General features: G+C 37.9%; 1 protein-coding gene across 1 annotated transcript in view; it reads left to right on the forward strand.

The window, feature by feature from the left end:
* Positions 1-4,047: 4,047 nt before the first annotated feature.
* The window catches only part of CNTN5 (contactin 5), a 356,213-nt gene continuing 337,431 nt past the window's right edge, over positions 4,048-22,829 (forward strand). Inside the window, exon 1 of the mRNA XM_050914379.1 lies at positions 4,048-4,228. Coding sequence (XP_050770336.1) covers positions 4,048-4,228 — 181 coding nt within the window. The remainder of the gene's footprint in view (positions 4,229-22,829) is intronic.

The raw sequence follows: 22,829 nt of genomic DNA on the forward strand, positions 1-22,829 counted from the left end.
TGTAATTCACAAGTTGTGGCAGCCAGTGATATTTTCCTCTTAGACGGTGTAGAAGCAAGAACATCCTTGTACCAGCATGTACTACCAACTATTCTTTGATCTTCATTTTGCAGGAATATGAATTTCAGGTACTCCTCTTGCCCCTTAAAAAGAAAGAAAAGAAAAAAGAAAAAAAATGCCAAACAATTGTTAAATAGATACTGATCCTTCAATGGAGTCTGCGTCAGACTTTGGATGAGCTGAGTGGCCTTGTGAAAATGGCTCGCTCTCTTTCTATTGGTGATAGAGTGAGTTGAGTCTCATAAGTCAGGCATGTTAGTTACAGTGTTCTTTTTTTTCAAGATTAAATATAATCTATTTTATACAAATGCATTAGTGCAGATTTCTGTAAGATAGATTTGTGCCCAATCACTGCTCAAATCTAATTTCTGTTGCCTTTTCCTGAGCTTTTTAAAACTCTGACTAATTTACTTCTTTCCCCCCCGCCACTGGCAAGTGAGATTCAGCAAGTAAACCTAATAGCAGTACATTCACAACAGCAGGAGGGGTTTTTTCTCTGTTAATTTTGTTGGATCATACATTCCAAACAGTTAAAATAAAATTTACAACACCCTGCTGTCTTAACAGTAAACTAGCTTGAAATGAATTTGCTTTAATGAAATTAAAGCCGTAGAGTATGACTGGAGAGTAAGTCCTTTGGTACTTGCCTGAATTCATAATAGATACAAGTGTAAAAATCCAAATACATCTTGTGGAAATGTAGATTTTTTCAAAACACTAAGGAAAGATTTAGAACAGTGTATTCCCAGTTAATCATCCAACTACAAAATTCTAATTATCTCATCTGTGGAGATATAGAGATTTCATTTCTAAAAGATGTTTTGCAAATACCTTGTAAAATTGTACCTCTGCTATGTTTAACTGTAGACTACCAAACAGAATCAATCTATCTTCCAAACAGAAACCTTATTCAGAAATGATCCTGAGGTCTATAGCATTTGTTTTTACTTGCTTTCTGATTAAGATGAAAAACAATTAGATTTTTGAGATTTAATTTTTAAAAGCATTATTTTATCTGAAATAGTATGTAGATCTGCTAAAATATTTGTTGCTTCATAAAACTGGTATACATATATTTGCTTTGCATATCATCCTCCTATTTAAGAGTTTTGGAAATAAGTGGACATATTTTTACTACCTATATTAGGCATCCACTTCAGGCACATTAAATTAGGAGTCTATCCTCTGTGTATCATCAACAAAGACAAAAAAACCACTCCTGAGAGATCATTTTAGGATCCAGGCTGAAAGCCTAATTGGTGCCTATTTTGACCAATTGATTGTTTCCAAGCTGTGTCACTAATCTACAAGGTAACCATAATTTGATCTCATATATAGGACACTAAATTTCATATATTCCAACCAGTTGCCTATTGTGAAAACAGCCTTTCCAAATAAAAGAGTCTTTTAAGTTTAAGGGATATGTGCACACCAAAACTCTTTCTTTTTTTAATTATCCATACCTAGTAGGTAGAACTAGCAACTGCCAAGCTGGCTATGAGTATTTCTTACTTTGACCTCAGTTTAAATTAATAGAGGACGATCTATTTCCTGGTTCCATGATTCCATTTAGTGTGCGCACATTTGTATGTTTCCTGGCCCCAAACCCTTACTAATCTTTCCAACTAGTGTTCTTACAGTGTAGTGTGGTTCCTACAGTGTATACTTTTCTGCATACCTCTCCTTTTCATGGGTGTCTCAGTCTTATTCTACATAAAATGAGACATTCAGAAACAGTTACTCAAAATCAGACTATTCTTAGTTATGAAATATGAACTTTCTCATGTGATGGAAGTGTTAAAACCCTGAGAGCACTTTTCTAGGTTTTTCCACATATTCCAATAAAAGTCTCATAATACTTATATTAGCACAACTTTTTGTACCTGCATGTGCCTAACAATGCATATTTAGTGCACTGATACTTCTATTTTATGTCATTGTCAAGGCTTAGATAAATAGTATTCTCCTCAGCTGTCATTTATTTTCCAGACAAAACAATGGGAATATTTCACTTGTTTCATTTGAAATAATAAAAAAAAAAGAAATCAGAATAGAATTAATTCAGCATATCTCCGTCAGATAGAATTTAGATAATGGTTAACAAAAGTATAATTAGTATTAACATGTTGGATAGACACCTGCTAAAGAGTGTTTCTCCTCTTGGTACTTTTTTTTTTTTTTTCCCAGATATTGTAACCACCTTGCCTTATTCAAGAATAATGACAGCATTTACAGTGTTTCAGGAGATAAGGCAATAACATCATCACAAATTTCTGCATACCAAAGTTTCACAGGACTGTTTGGATAGCTGAAGCATGCAATTCACTATTCTTTGATAAGTCAGCAAATCAAATCATCTACCAGTGTATTATAACTGACACTGCCTCTCCCACTGTTATTTCACAGTTACTGAGAATATTTAGGGAAAGCAGAAGTACTGGGTGTTAGTACATGTATAGCTTCCAATTGGTGTTTCACCTTGTTTCCCAGGTTTATCTCTTGTCATTCAGTTAATTTTTGCATTCCTTTTCACATCATCTCTGTAAGCGTGAACTCTCAAAATGAGCAGCATAACTGTGTGACAATGATAGAGTAAGCAAAAGCTTTTAAACAGGTTATAATTATAGAAATGGAATCCTTCAACCAGATTTTAGGAATTAACTGAAGTGCTTAAAAGCAAAAGCATAGTCTTCCTTGACCCCCTGTATTATCAAAAAAAGAAAAGGCGACACCTCAGGAAGGTTCTTCAACCCAAATTAAGATGCCAAAATTATCCTGTGGCGATCTGTTTCTCTTTGCTCACTGTTAAGGGTGTGCGTAGTGTTTAGTCATGTAAATAAGAAATGTGAATTAGAAAAATAAAGTGTGGGCTTATTCCAGGCATTAGCCTATAGGTCCAGTACTTCTAATGCACAAAAGACTAATAGCAGGTGAAGAAGTATAGGAATCCAGATTGAGATTATTACTGATGGAATTTTTTTTTATATAACTAGAATCTTAGAAGTCTAATTTCTCAAACACAGAATTCCTCAAAACCAAAAACTGAATGGCTTCTTCATCTCCGTTTTTACTAGTGAGACTGGCCTTCAGAAATTCAAGGACCCAGAGATGAGAGGGAAAGTCTGGAGCAAGGAAGCTGTACCCTTAGTGGAATGGGATCAGGTTAGAGAATACTTAAGCAAACTGTTTAATTTAGGTGAGAGAATAATTGAGCAAACTGGACATACATAAGTCCATGGGACCTGATAGGATGCACCCATGAGTACTAAGGGAGCTGGCTGATGTCTTTGTGAGGCCACTTTTGATTATGTTTGAATAATCATAGTGACTGGGAGAGATGCCTGGGGTCTGGAGGAAAGCAAATGTCACTCCCATCTTCAAAAAGGGCAAGAAGAACCCGGGGAACTACAAGCTAGTCAGTCTCACCTCGACCCCTGAGTAGAGGATAGAACAACTAATCCTGGAAACCATTTCCAGGCACGTGAAGGACACGAAGGTGATCAGGAACAGCCAGCATGGATTCACCAAGGGGAAGTCATGCTTGAACAACCTGATAACCTTCAATGATGAAATCTTAGGAGCCTTCTACTGGCTTAGTAGATGAGAGGAAAGCAGTGGATATTGTTTATCTGGACTTCAGTGAGGCTTTCTACACTGTCCCCATAAGATCCTCATAGGCAAGCTGTTGATGTATGGGCTAGATGAGCAGACAGTGAGATGGACTGAAAACTGGCTGAATGGCCAGGCCCAGAGGGTGGTGATCAGCAATGCAACGTCTAGTTGGAGGCCAGTAACCAGCGGTGTACCCCAGGGATCAATACTGGTTCCAGTCCTGTTTTACATCTTCACTAATGGTTTGGATGATGGCGCAGAGTGTACCCTTAGCAAGTTTGCTGTTGACACAAAACAAGGAGGAGTGGCTGAGAGGGTCATGCTGCCATCTAGAGGGACTTCAACAGGCTGGAGAAATGGGCTGACAGGAACCTCATGAAGTTCAACAAGGAGAAATGTGACGTCCTGCACCTGGGGAGGAACAACCCCAGGCACCAATATGTGCTGGGGGGCAACCACCTGGAAACCAGCTTGGTAGAAAAGGACCTGGGGGTCCTGGTGGACAACAGGTTGAAAATGAGCCAGCAATGGACCCTTGCTGCAAAGAATGCCAATGGTATCCTGGGCTGCACTAGACAAAGCATTGCCAGCACTGGTGAGGCCACACCTGGAGTGCTGTGTCCAGTTCTAGACTTCACAGTGCAAAAGAGACATGGACATACTGAAGGGAGTCCAGTGAAGAGCCATGAAGTGGAGCATCTCTCCTATGCGGAAAGGCTGAGAGCTGGGACTGTTCAGCCTGGAGAAGGGAAGGCTCAGGGGGATCTTATCAATGTGTATAAATATCTGAAGGGAGGGTGCAGAGGGGACGGAGCCAGGCTCTTTTCAGTGGTGCCCAGTGATAGGACCAGAGGCAATGGGCACAAACTAAAACACAGGAGGTTCCCTCTGAACATCAGGAAACACTTTTTTACTTTGAGGGTGACCAAGCAGTGGCACAGGTTGCCCAGCGAGGTTGTGGAGTCTCCCTCCTTGAAGATACTCAAAAGCTGTCTGGACATGGGTCCTGGGCAACCAGCTCTAGGTGGCCCTGCTGTAGTATGGGGGTTGAACCAGATGACCTCTGGAGGTCCCTTCCAACCTCAGCCATTCTGTGAATTAGTTAATCAGTACTGGAGCCGGTTAAGACAGTCAAAGGCTTCAAAAAATCAATGTAGGCACCAATGAGTTTGCCAAGAAGCAGCAATCACATGCCAAAGCTGTTTTTCTTAACTGAAGGTTGCATGCAATAGATCCATTTTCCTATGGTTTAATCTTCCTTATGCCTCAAGTCTTCCTCTTCTGTGGATATTAATTTCTTTCTCTGGGTCTTTCTCTGCTTTCAGAGAAGTTAGCAGATGTTGAGCATTACGTTTGCTAGTTAGAGAGGCATTACTTCTGCCATGCAAAGTGAGAAAACCTTTTTTCTTTTTGTCAGTTGACCTTTACATATGTGATAGATTAGGTGTAGCAACTTTTTACCGTTTTCTTCTCTCTTTCTCACTTCTTCTCTCCTGTCTTCTTTTTTCATACATTTTCTTACCATCTCATTATTAGACAAAACATGCTTCCTAATACTGCTGTATTAGCCATTACATTAGTCTACCCATTTGACTTGTTGGCTTCAATGCTTGTAAAATAGCTTGTACTGACAGTAAAGTAGAATACTAAAAAGCTTAGTAAGTCTACAGACTAAGGCTTTGTAGTTATGTATTTTCTAATGTATGCAGAGCTTATTTTTCCCTGTCTTGCTTTGGGGTCTCTAGGTTCTTAGCTTGAGAAAGCAGAAAGGAACCTTGTATGAATTTAGAAGTACTATTATGCGGAGTGCATTAACTAAGGTTTGCAACAGTTTGCTGTTGTGAAACAAAAATTCTTTGGAGATTTGTTGGCACTAAATATAACAGCAGAAATATCACCAGCAGCATGTTCTTTACATTCCCAGTGGAACCCAGAACGCTGGCTGCTTTCCTTCCTCTTTTACATTTATTTTCTACTTGTTCAGCAGAGTTCAGAAAAAAGAAGAAAATTCAATTTACACAGGTATCTACATTGTTCTTAGACTTTTCCTGAAGAGATGGTAAAAATACATGTTGATGATTTGGACCTTTTTTAGCAAGAAGAACAGGAAGGGAAATATATTCTGTATCTATAGATTAACAGTATTAATCACAGAATACAAATGTTTATAATTTAGCCATTTTTTTTCTGCAGCTTATTTTATAAGGAAAAAAAAGTGCATTTCCATTTCCTCTGTATCTTTTAGGTATACTTTCCATTAATCATTTTTACCTAGAATTTGTATGTGTATATGTGTGTGCATTTGTGTGCATGTGATTTAGTTTGTTTTTCTTGATAGTCTTGTGGTATATTTCGTGTATGTTTTCTAATTTTGTTAAATTTTAAATAAAATATTTTATCTCCGTGTTTCACAGACATGCAAGAATTTCAAATACATGAAAATAAGAAGTGAGTTGTCTCTCTTGTGATGGACCCATTGTACCTTCAGCAAGACAGCTTTTGCAGCACAAATGGTGTCACAAAGTTATGAGTTACATAGATTTATGTGGCTGATTTAGTATGATGTTGTGTTTCACATCCTTTGTAATGACATGATCACCCATGAAAAAGGGATGAAAGTATCAGTATTGTGACATTGTTATACAGTGTCATAACACCTTGACATAATAATCTCTTGCTGTCAAAGAAATACAAATGGTTTTGCCTTTAATTAATACATTATGCCTAGTCATAAGGACAGCTTGGATTTTTAATTCAGCCCCTCTCTACTTGATAATTCCTGATTGTCCTTTAAAGAAACCCCACAACAGCAGGTTTAAAAGCTTTCTTTGACAGTGCTTACACAAAAAGAAGAATATATTCTGGACTGTAGTCAGATGATGGACTGTAATGCCCTCAGTAGACTATAAAAGTACTGCTAAAATGAATATACTTGATAGTGCAAATAATTTTTTTCTCAGGAACCTAGATAAATAAATAATAAGTTTTCTTTGAGTTCCACTTCCGCTGTAATTGTTCTTTTCTCTTAGAGTACACTAAAAACTACATAAATCACTATCATAACTGTTATGGAATCATAGAATCATAGAATCATAGAATGGTTTGGGTTGGAAGGGACCTTAAAGATCATCTAGTTCAGTGCTATCATCTATATCAGTGTTGTACTGATTCATAATAAATATTCAAATTTTTCCCACATTTTGACATAGTAGCAGAAGACCATGTGAAGTTTCATCTTACAGATCCTGGCATTTTCTAGATCTATTGCTAAAGGAATTTCCCCAGGGTGGGAAGATACGATTGTGTAAGTCTCAGTGTAAACCCACTGAACATAATCAGAGAACGCACAGAAGCTTGTGTTACCAAATGCTGGTCAATTGTAAATGACACTGACTGAAAAAAGTCTTTATTATCTCCTTGACATTGCACGATTTCTTAGAAAAATGTAGAGAGAGGGCTATGGAGTCAAAATTCAGATCTGTTCTAACCAGGTTTCCTCTTCTGTTTTTCATCATCTCCAAAACACAATTTTGCAGAAACAAGTTCCCCTCGTTAGGTGATTGTCATGGGTGGCTGATAAACACATGTCTGTATACACAGAGCTGTGAGCACCTGGAAAACGGCCAGCACAAAGAAGGGCTGTTTTCAAAGTATGACCCCTATGTGCTATGCATTTTTCTGTGGTTTAATTATTTGAATACAGACACCATTAGCCCAAGTAACAATACCAAATGTGCCAAAGATGTTTAGTTATTTTGCCATAAAGTATTTTTTCATATTACAGCATATGTTGCTTTCTGGTTGGTTGGTCTCTTTTAAATTTTTAAAAAGGTTTGCCAGTGAAAACGCAGAGACAGAAGAAAACAGTAGAATCATAGAACAATTGAGATTGGAAGAGACCTCCAGTGGTAATGTAGTCCACCTGTCTGCTCAAAGCAGGGGTAATTATATCAAGATGCTCAGCCAGGGCTATGTCCATTAGAGTCTTGAAGACTTCCAAAAATAAACAACCCACAGCCTCCCTGGGAAACATGTTCCAGTATTTGACCACTCTCATGGTAATTTTTTTTCTTTGTATCCAGCAGAAATTTCTCATGTTTCAACTTGTGTCTGTTGCCTCTCCTCCTATCATTATGCACCTTTGAGAAGTCTGGCTTCATCTTTTCTGACCAGGTGGTTGTGGCTAGCAATAAGGTTTCTTTTTCAACTTCTCTTCTCCAAACTTAGCAGTCCCAGCTCTCTCAGCCTCTTCTCGTCAGAGAGATGCTCAAAGCCTTTAATCACCTCTGTGGCCCTTCTCTGGACTTGCTTCTGTTTGTTCATGTCTCTCTTGTACTGAGGAGCCCAACACAGGACACAGCACTCCAGATGTACCTCACCAGTGCTAAGCAGAGGGGAAGGATCACTTCCCTCAACCTGTTGGCAAAGCTCAACCTAATGCAGCCCAGGAGGCTGTTGGCCGCCTTTGCCATGAGGGTACATTGCTGGCTCATGGTTAATTTGTCACCCACCAGGACTTCAGGGTCCTTTTCTGCCAAGTTGCTTTCCAACCAGTTGACCACAGCCTGTCTTGTTGCCTGGCATTATTCCATATTAGATGCAAGACTACATGACTTAGGTAATTTAGAAGCCACTGTGTGTCACATACAGATGTGCAAACACGTACAGATAGATCTCATCTCCCTTGCACAATTAGATTCAAATTTGTTTGCAGTCTGTAAGTGATGTTGCACTGTATAATGTTTTAATTAGAAAGTCCTGTAAGAGCAGCAAGAGATTTAGAGGGTCAGAGCGATATTCTTGTACTTGCTTATAAGTCCTTTTTTTCTCTGAAAGTCATATGAGATTATTGTCCTAAATTAGTTTGAAAATGTGATTTAGGTTTTCAGGTCATTTTGATATTTTTGGACTTAAGAAAAATGAAGTTCCTCATTTACTTTCTTCAAGCAATATGCATAACAATCTATATCACTGCTTTCTCCTCTTTCTATTTTTGTACTCATCATCATTATTCCTGTGTTTCAAACTGTTTTCCTGTTCTGATGCTTTGGTTCCTATTTCAAAGCGCTCCTGCTAAATGTTTCTGTCAAGTCCTTCAACTCCAATTAGCCAAAAGGTCATTGTTATATTATTAATTTCTCTAACATAGCACATGCTTTTGCCTTAAAATCATAATTTTTGTTCATCAAACTTCACCCTGAATTTGTGATAAGATTAGCCAGCACATGTAAGGGATGCCCCTCCATATCTGGATTTTATATGACTCTTAATAGGGTTCTTTTCAGCTCTAAGTTTTGTATAGTGCCAAGCACACTGTCACCATCTGAAAAGAATTAGGACAGCACAGAAGTATGCTCATCTCTACTTCTTTAATAAGCCAAGGCCTGCTGAGAATAATAGTTTTTCAAAATTTGTGACCAGTGTTCAAGCATGACTTAGTTACAAGTGGTCCAAGAGTCTCTAGCTTTAAGTTAGTCACAGGGCAATAGCTGTTCACACAAGAAGATCGCCATGCACTTTGGTATAAAGTGAAGATTAGCAGTTACTCAAACCTTAAATATTAGCACGGCTGCAATGTACCAGTGGACTTAAATGTATGAATACTTTTCGGCCCTTGTCTGCCTTGTGTAGGTGTAAATATGTTGTGCTGTCTCAAGATATAAGGTTAGTGTAATGTCTGTTAATTAATGGCTTTATTCATAATTTACATTAAGCCGCTTGTACGTGCGAAGAGCTGTAACATGAGCTAAGGAAATAAGAAAAAAAGGAAAAGAATCATTGGCTGGAATGGGTGCAGTAATAAGATTATTTCAAGGTTCCATTTTGATATAGGCTAACCTAGCAGAGCTGATTATACTCTGTTACATTTATTTGATTTTTAGAATAACTCAAAATATTATTTTGCATTTACAATGTAGGGTAACATTCTGAAAATCTGTTTCTGTTCTTGCCTAATGTATGTTATCTCATCTTTTATGACATGATTTTCATTGATTTTGTGTTTACAATTCATTTAAAATCTAGCTAATCCCCAATAAAAATAAGTAGAGTTCAGGGGAACAATATTGGCATTTTATATGGAGGACTGGGTACTTGACTTTGCTGTTGCAGTTGGGAGGGAGATATTATTTGACTGAGTTAGAGCAGCACAGGTCTTGGATTATTAAAAGCAAAGGTGGTTTTGGTGAAAATCATCATAGTGCTTCGGGAATCTAAATCGCTCTTGCTCAGAAGTTACTGTAGCTCAGTGAAATAAAAATATTTCAGTATGGGTCTACTGTCTTTAAAATTGCATCAAATGAAGGGAAAGTGTTGAGTATTTTTTAGACAATGGCTTATAGAATACTTAATTATGATACCTAATTTTGTCTTTTATGACTTAATTGGACAATTTAAGAGGTTATTACCATATACATGACCTATTAATGTACTTCCTTTTTTAGATTATTACACTGTTGGGTTTTTTATTTGAATTTATCACTTGAACCATTAACACGTATAAGTCCCCATGATACAGGGCATAAATTAGATCATGATATAAAGTTCCCTTCCTTTGGGGCTTGCTGTTACTTAATATTTAATATTTAATGCTATTGTGTTGGACTTGGCACTTGAGTCATTTCCTGTGTTACTGTACATTTCCTTTTCTGCAGGAGTACCCTTGAGGTCTTGTAATTTGCAGGCAGTGGGGACATTCTATCAAGATTTTGACCAGTGTCTTAATTATTTACCATGTCAAAGATTCTCTAATGTTTTTATTGCCCCCTCGTGGGCCATTTACTAAAAAGCAATTTGCTGTTTTGGAGATAAATTAGCTTTATTTTGGCTTGTTCTAGGACACAGCAAAAGAACTGTAAACGTTTTTTTTTTTTCAGGTCATCAGAGATCGTATTAAACTCAGCTGCCCTCATTTTTCACATTCTTAAAAGTTCTATTTTTGGCCTTGTTAATAACAACAAACATCTTGACATTTTAATACTGCAGTTGCCTTTTTCTAAAGCCTATAGATAAAAGATGAGGTGAATTATTACAATTTGTTAGATTGGTTAACATTTACAGACTTATTTGTCTCTCTGAAAGCCAGGTCACAACTGGACAAAACTGACTGCTGGGCTGCACGTAGCTAATGGGCAGTACAACTTTATGTCCTCTGCTTGATCTACCACATGGGACTTGTATTGTGCCACAGAGGAGAAGGGCTTTCGTCTAGGCTAAATCCACAGATGTGGGAGGAAACCAGCTGGGAAAGCTCTTGACCCATGTCATGGGTCTTGTCTTGACATGCCTAATCCAGTTCCTTGCTGAAACGAGGTGGTGAGTTGTCATCGCACTTTTACAACTGGGCATCAATGGGGCATCACTTGCCTTTCCTGCCTCCCCCTGAAAAATGTAGTACAAATCCTGTGAGTGTAATCATATGAAGATTTTGATATGAAGGATCAGGTTTGGTTGCCTTGGATTAGGCCTCAGTAAGTAATGTTGCTCTCTAGAGTGTTTCTTCTCGCCCCTGAATTGAAAGAGAAACTCTAGTTATTACATTTCTAAAGTGTGTCAAGTGGCTGAAGTCAGGTGGGGTGAAGCTGGATGGTAGGACCAGACTTGAGAGCAAAGCAAGGTTGGCTCCAGAATGTCCATTTGAAAAATACTCTCTGAATTCACAAATCAAAAAAATAGTGTTTCTGTTGGGTTTGCTTCCCTTTACCACCCCCAAAATTAACTGCTTGAAAATCAGCTGGAGACTTACAAAACAAGGCTAGCCTATTCCATAGTATTGTGATTCTTATCTCGTTTTAAACTGATAAGGCATTTCATCTACGAATGAAATGGGGCTGGTAGATAGTTTATCTCTTCAGTCAGTTATTTCCAATATACCTGTGTTTCAGTGTCACTATTTGCAGTATGTGTCTGTGTTTATGTATACAAATTGACTCTTTCTTTCTTGGATGAAGTATATTATGTAAAATATTTGTCATAAACTACTTGTATGCAAGTAGCTTTGACTGTGATACACAATGATTCATTTCTTACTCTACTTCACACATCACTTTGCAGTTTATGGAATAACTTCGATACTGTCTAGATATTAGTATAAATTTACATTTATATAGTGCATTTCATGATGGAGGGTCCTAAATGTGCTTAGAGACTCAGCATGCCTGTATGACAAGTACTCAGAGGTAACTTAATTCACCGCTGAAATGTAGCAGCTCTTCACATGTCCATTGAATTTCAGTATCTAAGTATTTCTAATGTTCCTATCTTTGGATTACAGCATTCTCCACAAAATTTATGAAACTATATTGTAAGAAGAGTGGAATTCTACTTAACTATCCTAGTCTTAGCTCATTTAACAAGCTAGTTTAACCTTACTGGCTAAACTGTTTGAAAATCTGTTTTCTGACAAAAAATTGTAAAAAGAGAAGAGTATGGAGTCAAATCCTGCCTGGTCAGGTTTCTCTTGTTCTCCAGGCAGCAATTTCCATAGATGTTAATTGAGAACAGCCTCCTGCCAGAAGGTAGGCTAAAGTCCTGTAGTCTACGTGTAAAGACCAGTATGGACAAATAGCAATTGCAATGGTACAGCATTGAATATCACTACTTGAAACTGCTCTGGAGGGATTTAGGTAGAAAGTAAATACACACAGGCCATTTTGTTTGTTTCTTTCAGGAAACTAATGATATTATCTATATTTGTATGAAAAATTACAACAATTCTCTCCTTAACCTCAGTCCTGAAAGTGATGTAGACAGAGAGAGGAATTACATTTAATTAAAACTACTGGTAACATAGATTTATACATGCAATAAAATACTTGAAAGGAAGTCTCTATGTTTATCTTTGTCTCTTTAAGAATTAAGAACTATCTTGAGTTTCATCTTTTCAGTGCATGGTGATATACATAAAAGCCAGCAAAATACATCCCTGCAACTGTTCTAGTCACTCTAGATGCCCAGTTTCCCTTTTTAATGTATTTATATTATCAGTATTTTAATTCTCATCCATGTCATGATTACTGTGGCTTTTCACTTCAAAAATCAAGAATCATTGTATAATACAAAGAGACCTGAGGACTACATGGTTTTCAACTGAATTTTTCACCATTTTCTTTTCTTCAGTGGTTTTTTTTTCACTTTAATACAACAGCTGTACATCCTTCTATATTAGTTCTATCTCTAGATCTGTTGTTCCTTTCTTTTAGCTGTACAGCCCTCATTTCTGTTGCATTCATTTCCAAACATCAGACTATTATTAAAATGCTATCAGTTTGGAAGACATTGGCAGATGATCAGAATGCCTAGAAAAAAATGGGGGAAAAAAGGCAAATATGATCAAGAAAGAGTAATGGGAAGCATTAGATGCAGCTGCCATGCCTGAGCTGTAAGTTGCAATGCTAGAGGTAGGTACGCGAGTGGTTTTTTTACAGAAGTATCTTACAGTCTAGGAGTGGTACATTACAAAAAGAAATGATTGAGAAGACAACTCTTAGGTATACTGGGTACCACAGTCATAGGAATAACATGAATATGTATTTTCTGAATTTTTCCTGTGATTTTGGGCCCTAGCTGTTCTTATTCTTGAAAATTTCTGGGAGGGATTTGTACATATAGAGACTACCAATTTCAAACTCAGGTTCTGAACACTAAGAAACAAAAAAAACCATCCCAGACTTTGCAGAGCTTAAAATTGGTGTGCGCAAGCAGACAATAAGTACTAATTGCAAGGAGAAGAGAGGTTTTTTCCTCATTTGGGATTTTGAATATGTAGCAACGACGGTAAGGGCATGATTATTCCTGATGGAGGTGTTGTTTAGAGGGTGTTTATAATTAGACACTGATTTTTCCAGTGCTTTCTCCTGTCCAATTTGTTCATTTTGATGGAAGAATCAATAGCGCTAGCCACAATAATTGGGAAAATTAGTAGCAACTAATATAAAACAATATGCATGTCTTCCTTGTTATAACTGGCATTTAGGCATGGCCTTGGCAGAGTGGCAGCACATATGCAGAGGCTGGAGACTCTGCAAACTGACAGCTGTTTAGATTTTGATCATTCTTCAGTTTCAAATGCATTCAGTGTAGCTGTGAAAACAGATGAGGAGGCAGGGAAGCTCTACAAATGACATTGTTCCTGATAAGGATAAGTATCTCACTGCTAATTGAAGGAATATGCGCATAACTTCTGTGAATGCCAGTTTTGCTGTTTCTCTCAAGCTGTTACTTAGGGACTTGAAGATTTCACTTAACTGCAGTCACTTGTACTGAGGCTTTGGAAGTACAAAAGCTACAGATGAAAAAATACCTCAAATGAAAACTCGAAACAATTTTTCTCTTTTTTTTGTGTTTTGTTTTATTTTACAGAAAGAACTTCTATTTTACCAGAGAATGTGAAAAGGGAGAAATAATATCCTTAAGAAAAGATGAAGAATTTAAACTGAAAATTATTTTTCCTCTTTCTACTTGTTTCTGCTTTTAGAAAATGAATAAATGTTGTGGTGATACTGAAGCAGGGAGGCATTTGTCTATATTGGGAATCCCAGACATGGGAGAACACAAACACACAAACATATCTAATCCATTAATCATCCCACAGCACAAAAGAATGAGAGGAAGATCTATGAAGATCTTGCCATGTTATTCTTGTGATATAAATGAGCTTTTCTGGAGCCGTATACCTCAGCATCTATTAATTCACATTGTGACCACTGCTTTGTTCCCAGCCCATCTAGTCAGCGAATGACATCTTATTTTCCAGTGGCCAATGTAAAAGGAATGAATGGCTTGTCCTAAATACAGCTTTTACTGTTTCCAAAAGTATTAAGGCCTTAGTTTTTGTTATAAAGCTGTATCAAAGAATAGGTAATTTACTGGTTTCCCTTTAAGAGTTGTCCTGGCATTTGGGGAGATGGTATGAGAGAGCAGACAGGAGAGAGAGAGAGGGAACGTAAGAACTAAAGACACATTCTTATAACTCTTGGCCCGTTCTCTCAAAGAAAAAGAAGACACCAGCACAATATTTGGAATTAGATGGCATGTTTTCATAGTGTATTGCACAATGAAAGTTCATGACTGGAATCACTACAAAGGCTATAGTTCAACGGCATGCATTAAAGAAGTCCTGGAAGCTGCAATCTGCACTGGGACCGGTCCAGAAAATTCCTCAGCTGTATTTCTAGTCATTAATTGGGAATGAAATGGTGTATGGAATCCTTCTAGCATGTTACATATTGGCTGAATTCCATCATAGAAATGGTAACAGGTACATGACGTGATTCTGCTGAGGAACAGATTTTGGAAAGGAAATACATTATAGAATATAATGTTTATATACTTCTAAATGTATCTTGATGTAATAGAGAGCACTTAATGCTACCTAGTTAATGGTATTATCAATTTACCATACGTTTTTAATGCCAAAATTAGTGCTTTTATTTTTATTCTCAATTGCCATTACTTCTATAACCATTTAGGTGATATATACATCTACTCTTTACTTTTCACAAATGTCTAAGTTCTCCAGTGCATAAGGAATGAATGAAGGAAAAAGTTGTCCTTGGAAGTAGAGGGAATTCTGAGTTCCTTCTATCCATCAACACTGTTTAGACTTGCAAATAACGTGAAGAAAAATTACCATCTAGATGTGTGGCCAGACTGGCATATGTGTAAAAGTTAGGAAGGCAAATAAGTCAGCTGAGATGTCAGTCAGAAGCTGTTTAAGCTGTAATGATAAAGAGGATGAAAGAGTCTGTTCTAATTTTAATTAACGATAAGGGGACAGAAGGAAAAAAATCACATTAACATTCTGAGTAATCTTGAACATTCATTGTTTTCTGGCAGTCTTAGTCAGCAGCCTATTTGAATCAGTCAGTCTTAGAAAATTGTATTGTGATATATTGGTTTGATCACTTTCCTAAATCTGTTTGGAATGCAGCCATCATTTAGTAAACTGCAGAACAAAAGCATCTAAAGTACTCCATGAAAAAAAAAGAGAGAAGAGTAGATAAAATACACCAAAAATTTAAATTTCATATCTATGTACCAGTAAGGAATCTAAAGTCATGCCTGAGTGATCAAGTGTGATTTTCCTTTGTTAATATTTGAAACAAGTCCTAAAAGTACCATATATTCTTTAATCCATCTTTGAAAAGAAAGCATCTTTTATCGTGGTAATCGGAATGTACCTGGAAAACTTTATGTTGAGATTCACCTTGAAAGCTGTGATAACAAATTTTGCTAAAACTTTATAAACAAACAAATCATAAAACTGCACCTCTTCCCTTATGTACCAGTCATCTGGTATCTTAAAGGGTTAAAAACAGCAGAAGAAAATTTGCAGAGCAAGTCCAAGTCACTTGCACAGTTAATTTGTTTTTGCTGAGTCCTTTTTTCAGTATTGATTTTTGATCCGGGCAATACATTGCAAGGAGCTGGAATTTTTGCAGCTAAAAGCAGTTGCTTTGCTTTGGTTTGTTTATTCCAGCATGGACAGTGCATATCTTGATACAATTATAATTTGTGGGTTTTTTTAAAATAGAGGAAGAAATGTGAAGTACTTCAGGGTTCATTTCATAATAGTTTGTGGGTACCCAATATAAAAAAAATAAACCTCAAAATCCCAGGTCAGTCTTTGCCTAAACTTCTGAATACTTAGACTCTGGGTACATATACTTTCTATTAGATGTTCCCCTTGTGCCTAAGTTTGTGCCAGTAGATGTGCACTCAACAATCCACATTGTGAAAGGGAGCAGCGAAATAACTCACTCACATCACAGCCCCATACGGACTCCCCAGTGAGGTATTCCCTTGCCTGTGGAGCCTGAGCTGGAACAGTTCAGGATTTCCCTCCCAGATAGATACAATGCCAGCCTGACATGAAGCAGGAAAATTAAAGCTGTAGTAATTAAAATTGTTATAAGATAGACTAGAACTGAACTTTTCCCTGGTCTCCTCCCTCCTCAGAGTGATCCCCAGTGACTAAGCAAGGAAGTCTTTCCCTATCCTTCCTGTGATAACGGAACATCCCATGGCACTTGGAGCATCTTTAGCAGCAGAGATTGAGATAGCTTCATCCGGAATGTTTTTGCCACGCTGTTTAGGGCAGCCCTGTCAGAGGTGATAGATAGGAGTTCTTGCGCTCCCACAGTACAAAAAGCAGTTTGAATCTTTCCTAATGAATAAAAGACAGGAATCTATTTCTTGCTTATTGTCTCATTTCACAAGAGAGAGCTGATTCAGCACTGCTCTGCAGAGGACAGTTTATGGCTCCATCTCGAGCCAGAGCCAGATACCTATATCCACATGCACTGGTGAATCTCTTACACTGAAAATAAGGGCCCATTCCTGTCTGGAATTTCTTATTTCTTATGTTAAAAGGTTTTGTGCTCTGTCAGCTGGCTTTTATAGCTCCTTGTTTTAGACAAGTATCTCTCCATTCTGTTCATAAAAAGTTCAGGGCATCAGCTTAAAAGCTAGTTTCCTTGCAGTTTGCACAGAAATTTCTGGAAAATCTTCAGTGTCATTTAATGTAAATAAATGATTACAACTATATTTTATTATTCTATTGTTCTCGACAGCACAAAAGGCTCTATTTCAAAGAGATTAAGGCTTCCTTCTTAGCAACCAGGTTTACTGGGAGAAGAAACGACAATTTCAGTTCATAAACAATTACAGGGTTTTGCAATGAAAAATATAGATCAGAGTGAAAATTAAATTTAAAATGTACAAGCCAGAGAACAACAAAATAGTAAGTGAAACATTGTTAAAGCATTGAAATGATCTGTGGGAGACAAATTTAATACGTTTGATTTCAAGTTTCACAAAACTTGGCAATCTACTCGGTAGTATTCATTCTGGAATATCTCCATCATCTCATGCCCCAGTGTAATCAGGTTTAGGCAAAACAAAACCTTCATCAGGAGAAACTGTGGGATATCAACCCTAAGATATTTATCCTATCGTCTAGCAGCTGTGATGCTTCCCTGAAGATGAGGTACCTTTGTTCACAATCTTTCTCTGAATAGAACGGATAAGAGAACTGAAACCAAGTCTGCCTTGTCTATATACCCTGCATGTAGCAATGGCCATGACTATCTCTGTTTCATCTTAGAGAAAAAAAAAGGAAAAAAGAAAAAAAATTGGTAAGTTGCTGTGCAATATTTTAGTTCTGATATGTTGATGGTTTTAGTCAACTGCTACAAGAAAAACCTAACCAATGAAAATCACAACAACTATCAATCACTATCAGTAGCAGGTGCATGGAGCCAACATAGAGTCTCTTACAGCTACAACCTTTTGAGTATATTAAGAATTCTTTGGGAATAAATGTTGCCCATCAGTTACAACAGTGAAGGCGACACTGCGAGAGGTGGTGTGTAGCAGGCTTGCCACAGTGTTTTCAGCACTATTTTGATTGGAGTTTTCCCCCAGAAGAAAAGTAATTGGAAACCTATAAACTGTCTTCATTAGTTCTTAACACTAACTGTATTGATGATGGTGGCAAGTAACCATAACATTCATTAGTTTAGACAGGCAAACAGTATTCAGCAATATTTTCAAAAGCCATGCCTAAATTGTAAAGCATTAGTCAAACTGTCCAGCACTGATTCAAACAGCACCTGCTGCTGACATTTAACATTATCAAGTTAAGAGAAATATCATGATGAAGAAGAAGAAAACAATAAAATTTGCCCACCTCTTACACTTGCTGTCTTACTGCTTTGGCGTATCATTTCATACAAATGTGGTGCAGAAAAAAATTAGATTTGGGGGGAAAAAAACCAAACTAGAAAAGTATAGAATTAACTTTTGTCTTACAATGCTGAAAGGTAAACTGGAATTGTCAGGAGCTGATGACAATTATAAAGCAAATGGGGAGAGAAAGGACGTACTACGTTGCTTCCCATTTAGCAGGTTATCCAAATAAAGAGCTGTCTAGTTCAGCCTTATCAAAATGCCACTCTTCAGGATGCCAGTAACATATCATCTATCAGCACAAAATGTGCAAACAACTATGCTGCCACTTTTTGACTGAGGCATTTCCAAACACAGGTGAGCACTATGTTATATCTATATCTTAAGTTGTTTCTCTGTGGATCTTTGTTCAGGTGGAATTTAATACTGTTTGCGTGCAGAGAACAGGGAAAAGAAGATTATGCAGGAGATGGATGAGCATATTTCAAATTGCTTCCCTCTTGTTTTCTCTCACCAGGATGAGATGCATGAATGAATATTTAGTAGAAGAGGAAAGCAAAATCATAGGAACACACTTTTTCACATAGGTCCGCAGTATTTCTCTCTATAATAGTCCCTTTGTTCTGTGCAGTGGGTTGAGACCATTCTTCCTGTGATTACATAAGTAAAACAGCTAGATTCAATAAACACTATTGTACTCTGAAAAATATAAACTCTGTATATAAATCAGATTGCGTAGTTCATATTTTTGTTCTATCTTAAAAAAGATTTTTGATGTTAATATTTGGTAAGCTTTTTGCTAGCATCAGGTGAAAGATTTTCAAACCTTTAATACTCAAAGAACCATGTTACTGGAAGCAAAAAAAATATTTTATATAGTCTATAGCTATGACTCACTGTAGGGCTTCTTGCTGGGAATGATCTAGTAAGACTGCAGGAATGAAGCACAACACATGTTATACTTTGGTTTCCACTGACTAGAATACTGTTTTCACCAACTGCACAAATGGCCATTTATTATTATTATTAGAAAAATATGAAGCATATTTATTTTTGAGAGAGAACATGTTGCAATACATGAATCTCTGCAGTGGATGTTCTCTACAAGTCAAAATTAATTTCTACATCCTATCTGTCATGGTACTGGTATTGTGATTACATATAATGAGTATAAATGTTCCCTTTTATATGTTGCTTCATTTGGGAGGACACCTCCTGAATATTCGGTATGTGACTGCAGGTAAATGTTGAATGGACTATAGAGAGGACTGAGCCCTGTTGACCCCTTGCAGGATCTGGAGGTTCCATGTGTAACGCTCTATAAATATCAGGAGGAAAGCAAGCTATCTTCAATACATTAGAACTGCTGAAATGCTTCATGACACCAACATAAGTTTGGTTTGTTTTGGGGTTTACCATACTAGCATCATTTAGATGGTCTTGTACTTGCCCTTCGTTTTTATGAACTTTCTTAGGAGTGTTAAAGATTTAATAAAAATTTCAAGATACGTCTGGATTATGGTTTGGACTATGGAAAGAGGGCAAGAGGAATTTCGTGCTGTCATGGTTTCTTTTGTCAGGACACACTTTTGGAAGTCCACAGCATGCTTTCCCAAATCAGTAAGGCCCTAGATATAAACTCTGTCTCACAGACAGACTCTTCAGGAAGCCCAGATCTTTTGCCGAGCAGTTGTAGTGAACTCCAGAGACGCCAAGTTGCTCTACTTGCTAGTCTGTAAGGCACAGCAGGTATAGGGAGACCAAGTTCAAGCTGTTACTGAAAGTATGCTGTGGCCTATCTTTCACACAGGCCACTAGTCCATGATTCTCATTTATAGAGGTACTACAGATACTGCTAGAGTTGGATCCTCAAGGCATAGATAGCATTATTGTCAGTTTTTTCAGCTGAAGGTCAAGGCTCCAGAAGGGACAGGGATATCCTGGAGGTGAAGGCCTAGCTGTGTTGCTAGTATTTCCAGATAGCGGCTTCCTACACCACAGGATGAAGTTCCACAAGCTTCATGAGTGATAGCTGCCTCATGAAGAAGAATAAAAACAGACAGCCTTACCATACTGACTTGCTAACTGAGCACTTAAATTAGGTCGTAACATTATTATCACCTTTTTAATCATAGAATCATAGGATCATATAATTGTTTAGGTTGGAAAAGACCTTTAAGATCATCAAGTCCAACCATTAACCTAGCACTGCTAACTCCACCACTAAACCATGTCCCTAAGCACCACATCTACACGTCTTTTAAATACCTCCAGGGATGGTGACTCCACCACTTCCCTGGGCAGCCTCTTCCAATGCTTGACAACCCTTTCAGTGAAGAAATTTTTCCTAATATCCAATCTAAACCTCCCCTGGTGGAACTTGAGGCCATTTCCTCTTGTCCTATCACTTGTTACCTGGGAGAAAAGACCAACAGCCACCTCACTACAACTTCTCTTCAGGTAGTTGTAGAGAGCGATAAGGTCTCCCCTGAGCCTCCTTTTCTCCGGGCTAAACAACCCCAGTTCCCTCAGCTGCTCCTCATAAGACTTGCTCTCTAGACCCTTCACCAGCTTCATTCCTCTTCTTTGGACACACTCCAGCACCTCAATGTCTTTCTTGTAGTGAGGGGCCCAAAACTGAACACAGTATTCGAGGTGCAGCCTCACCAGTGCTGAGTACAGGGGGACAATCGCTTCCTTAGTCCTACTGGCCGCACTATTTCTGATAGAAGCCAGGATGCTGTTGGCCTTCTTGGCCACCTGGGCACACTGCCAGCTCATCTTCAGCTGGCTGTCAACCAACACCCCCAGGTCCTTTTCTGCCGGGCAGCTTTCCAGCCACTCTTCCCCAAGCCTGTAGCATCGCATGGGGTTGTTGTGACCCAAGTGCAGGACCCCACACTGAGCCTTGTTGAACCTCATACAATTGGCCTCAGCCCATCGATCCAGCCTGTCCAGATCCCTCTGTAGAGCCTTCCTACCCTCAAACAGATCAACACTCTCGCCCAATTTTGTGTCATCTGCAAACTTACTGAGGGAGCACTCAATCCCCTCATCCAGATCATTAATAGAGATATTAAACAGAACTGACCCCAATACTGAGCACTGGGGAACACCACTTGTGACCGGCCACCAACCGGATTTAACTCCGTTCACCACAACCCTTTGGGCCTGGCCATCCAGCCAGTTTTTACCCAGCAAAGAGTACACCTGTCCAAGCCATGAGCAGCCAGTTTTTCCAGGAGAATGCTGTCAACCTGGCTGAAAGTCTGTGAACCAAAGGTGAGAGGATTTCTCATATCATAAGGAAAGGAGGGAGAAGAAAGTGGTTAGTAAATCAAATTGATGAACATTTTATATGAATATTTATTAATGCAAGAAATGTAAACAGCAGCATCTTATGTTATGGTTATGATCACATATATGACTTAGCTGGCATAACAGAAGTTTGGTGAAGTTATGTGACTGGAACAGCAACATAAATAGTACTCCTTGTCTGGGAAGAATTTGCTAGTGAAAAAGGAGGCATGGCACAGTTTATGAGCGATATAAGCACTTTCTTCGAGTTACCTAAGAAATTGTACCTGCTGAAAGTCTGTGCATGATAATAAAATGGGAGAAGATCATGAGTACTGTGACTGAGGTTACTGCTAAATGAGAATGTTCACGTGGATAAGGATTTTTTGTAAGCAATTAGTGGAGTTCCCCAAAGCACAGATCTTAGATGCAGTGAAAGTTTTAAACTACCTGGCCAACCATTCAGAAAGATACACAGTAGAATCCAGATTGACAAGCAAGTTTTGGAATATATTGGTCATATTTTTTTTAAAAACAGTTAAAGGACAAAATAAGTGTCTATAACCTGATGGTTTTCTCTGACTAAGTGGATCTGTCTGAAAAAATGAAATTGTCATGCAACTTAGCTAAATGTTAAGAAAGAAAATTCACAAAGTTTAATAAAGGAGATAGAGACATCAGGAGAATAAAAACATGAGAGAGGTGTATGTGTACCTTCATGCATCTACTTTAAAAAATCTGGCCCATAAGATAAACTTTTCAGAAGTGCCTTAATGCCACAAAGGGAGTCAGGCTACTGTAATTCCACTAAACAAGGCTGACTCTTAGACGGTTGATGTGCTCTTCCTCCAAATAATGAAGAAAGGTGACATTGGCTGCTCAGAAAAAGAATCAGCCCATTTGCAAATGGCCAGCTGAGAGGCAGCTTGAGGTAGGCTTAATGCCATCAGTCACAGCCTGTATAACAAAACTCACAGCCAATTTTATTTCAATTACAAGATTTCCTAGCAAAAATAGTTTGTGGCTATTCCAAGTATTTTGAGAAGGACGATTACAGTTTCTATGGCTACAACTGTGAACAATTGCAAGGAATTGGGGAAAACATATATCCTAAACATTCAATATGAGCAGTTTTCTAGAAATAAGGTGAAAACCTATCACCATTTTAAAAC

Source organism: Gymnogyps californianus, chromosome 1, assembly GCF_018139145.2.
Source record: "Gymnogyps californianus isolate 813 chromosome 1, ASM1813914v2, whole genome shotgun sequence".
In the NCBI taxonomy this organism is placed as follows: Eukaryota; Metazoa; Chordata; class Aves; order Accipitriformes; family Cathartidae; genus Gymnogyps; species Gymnogyps californianus.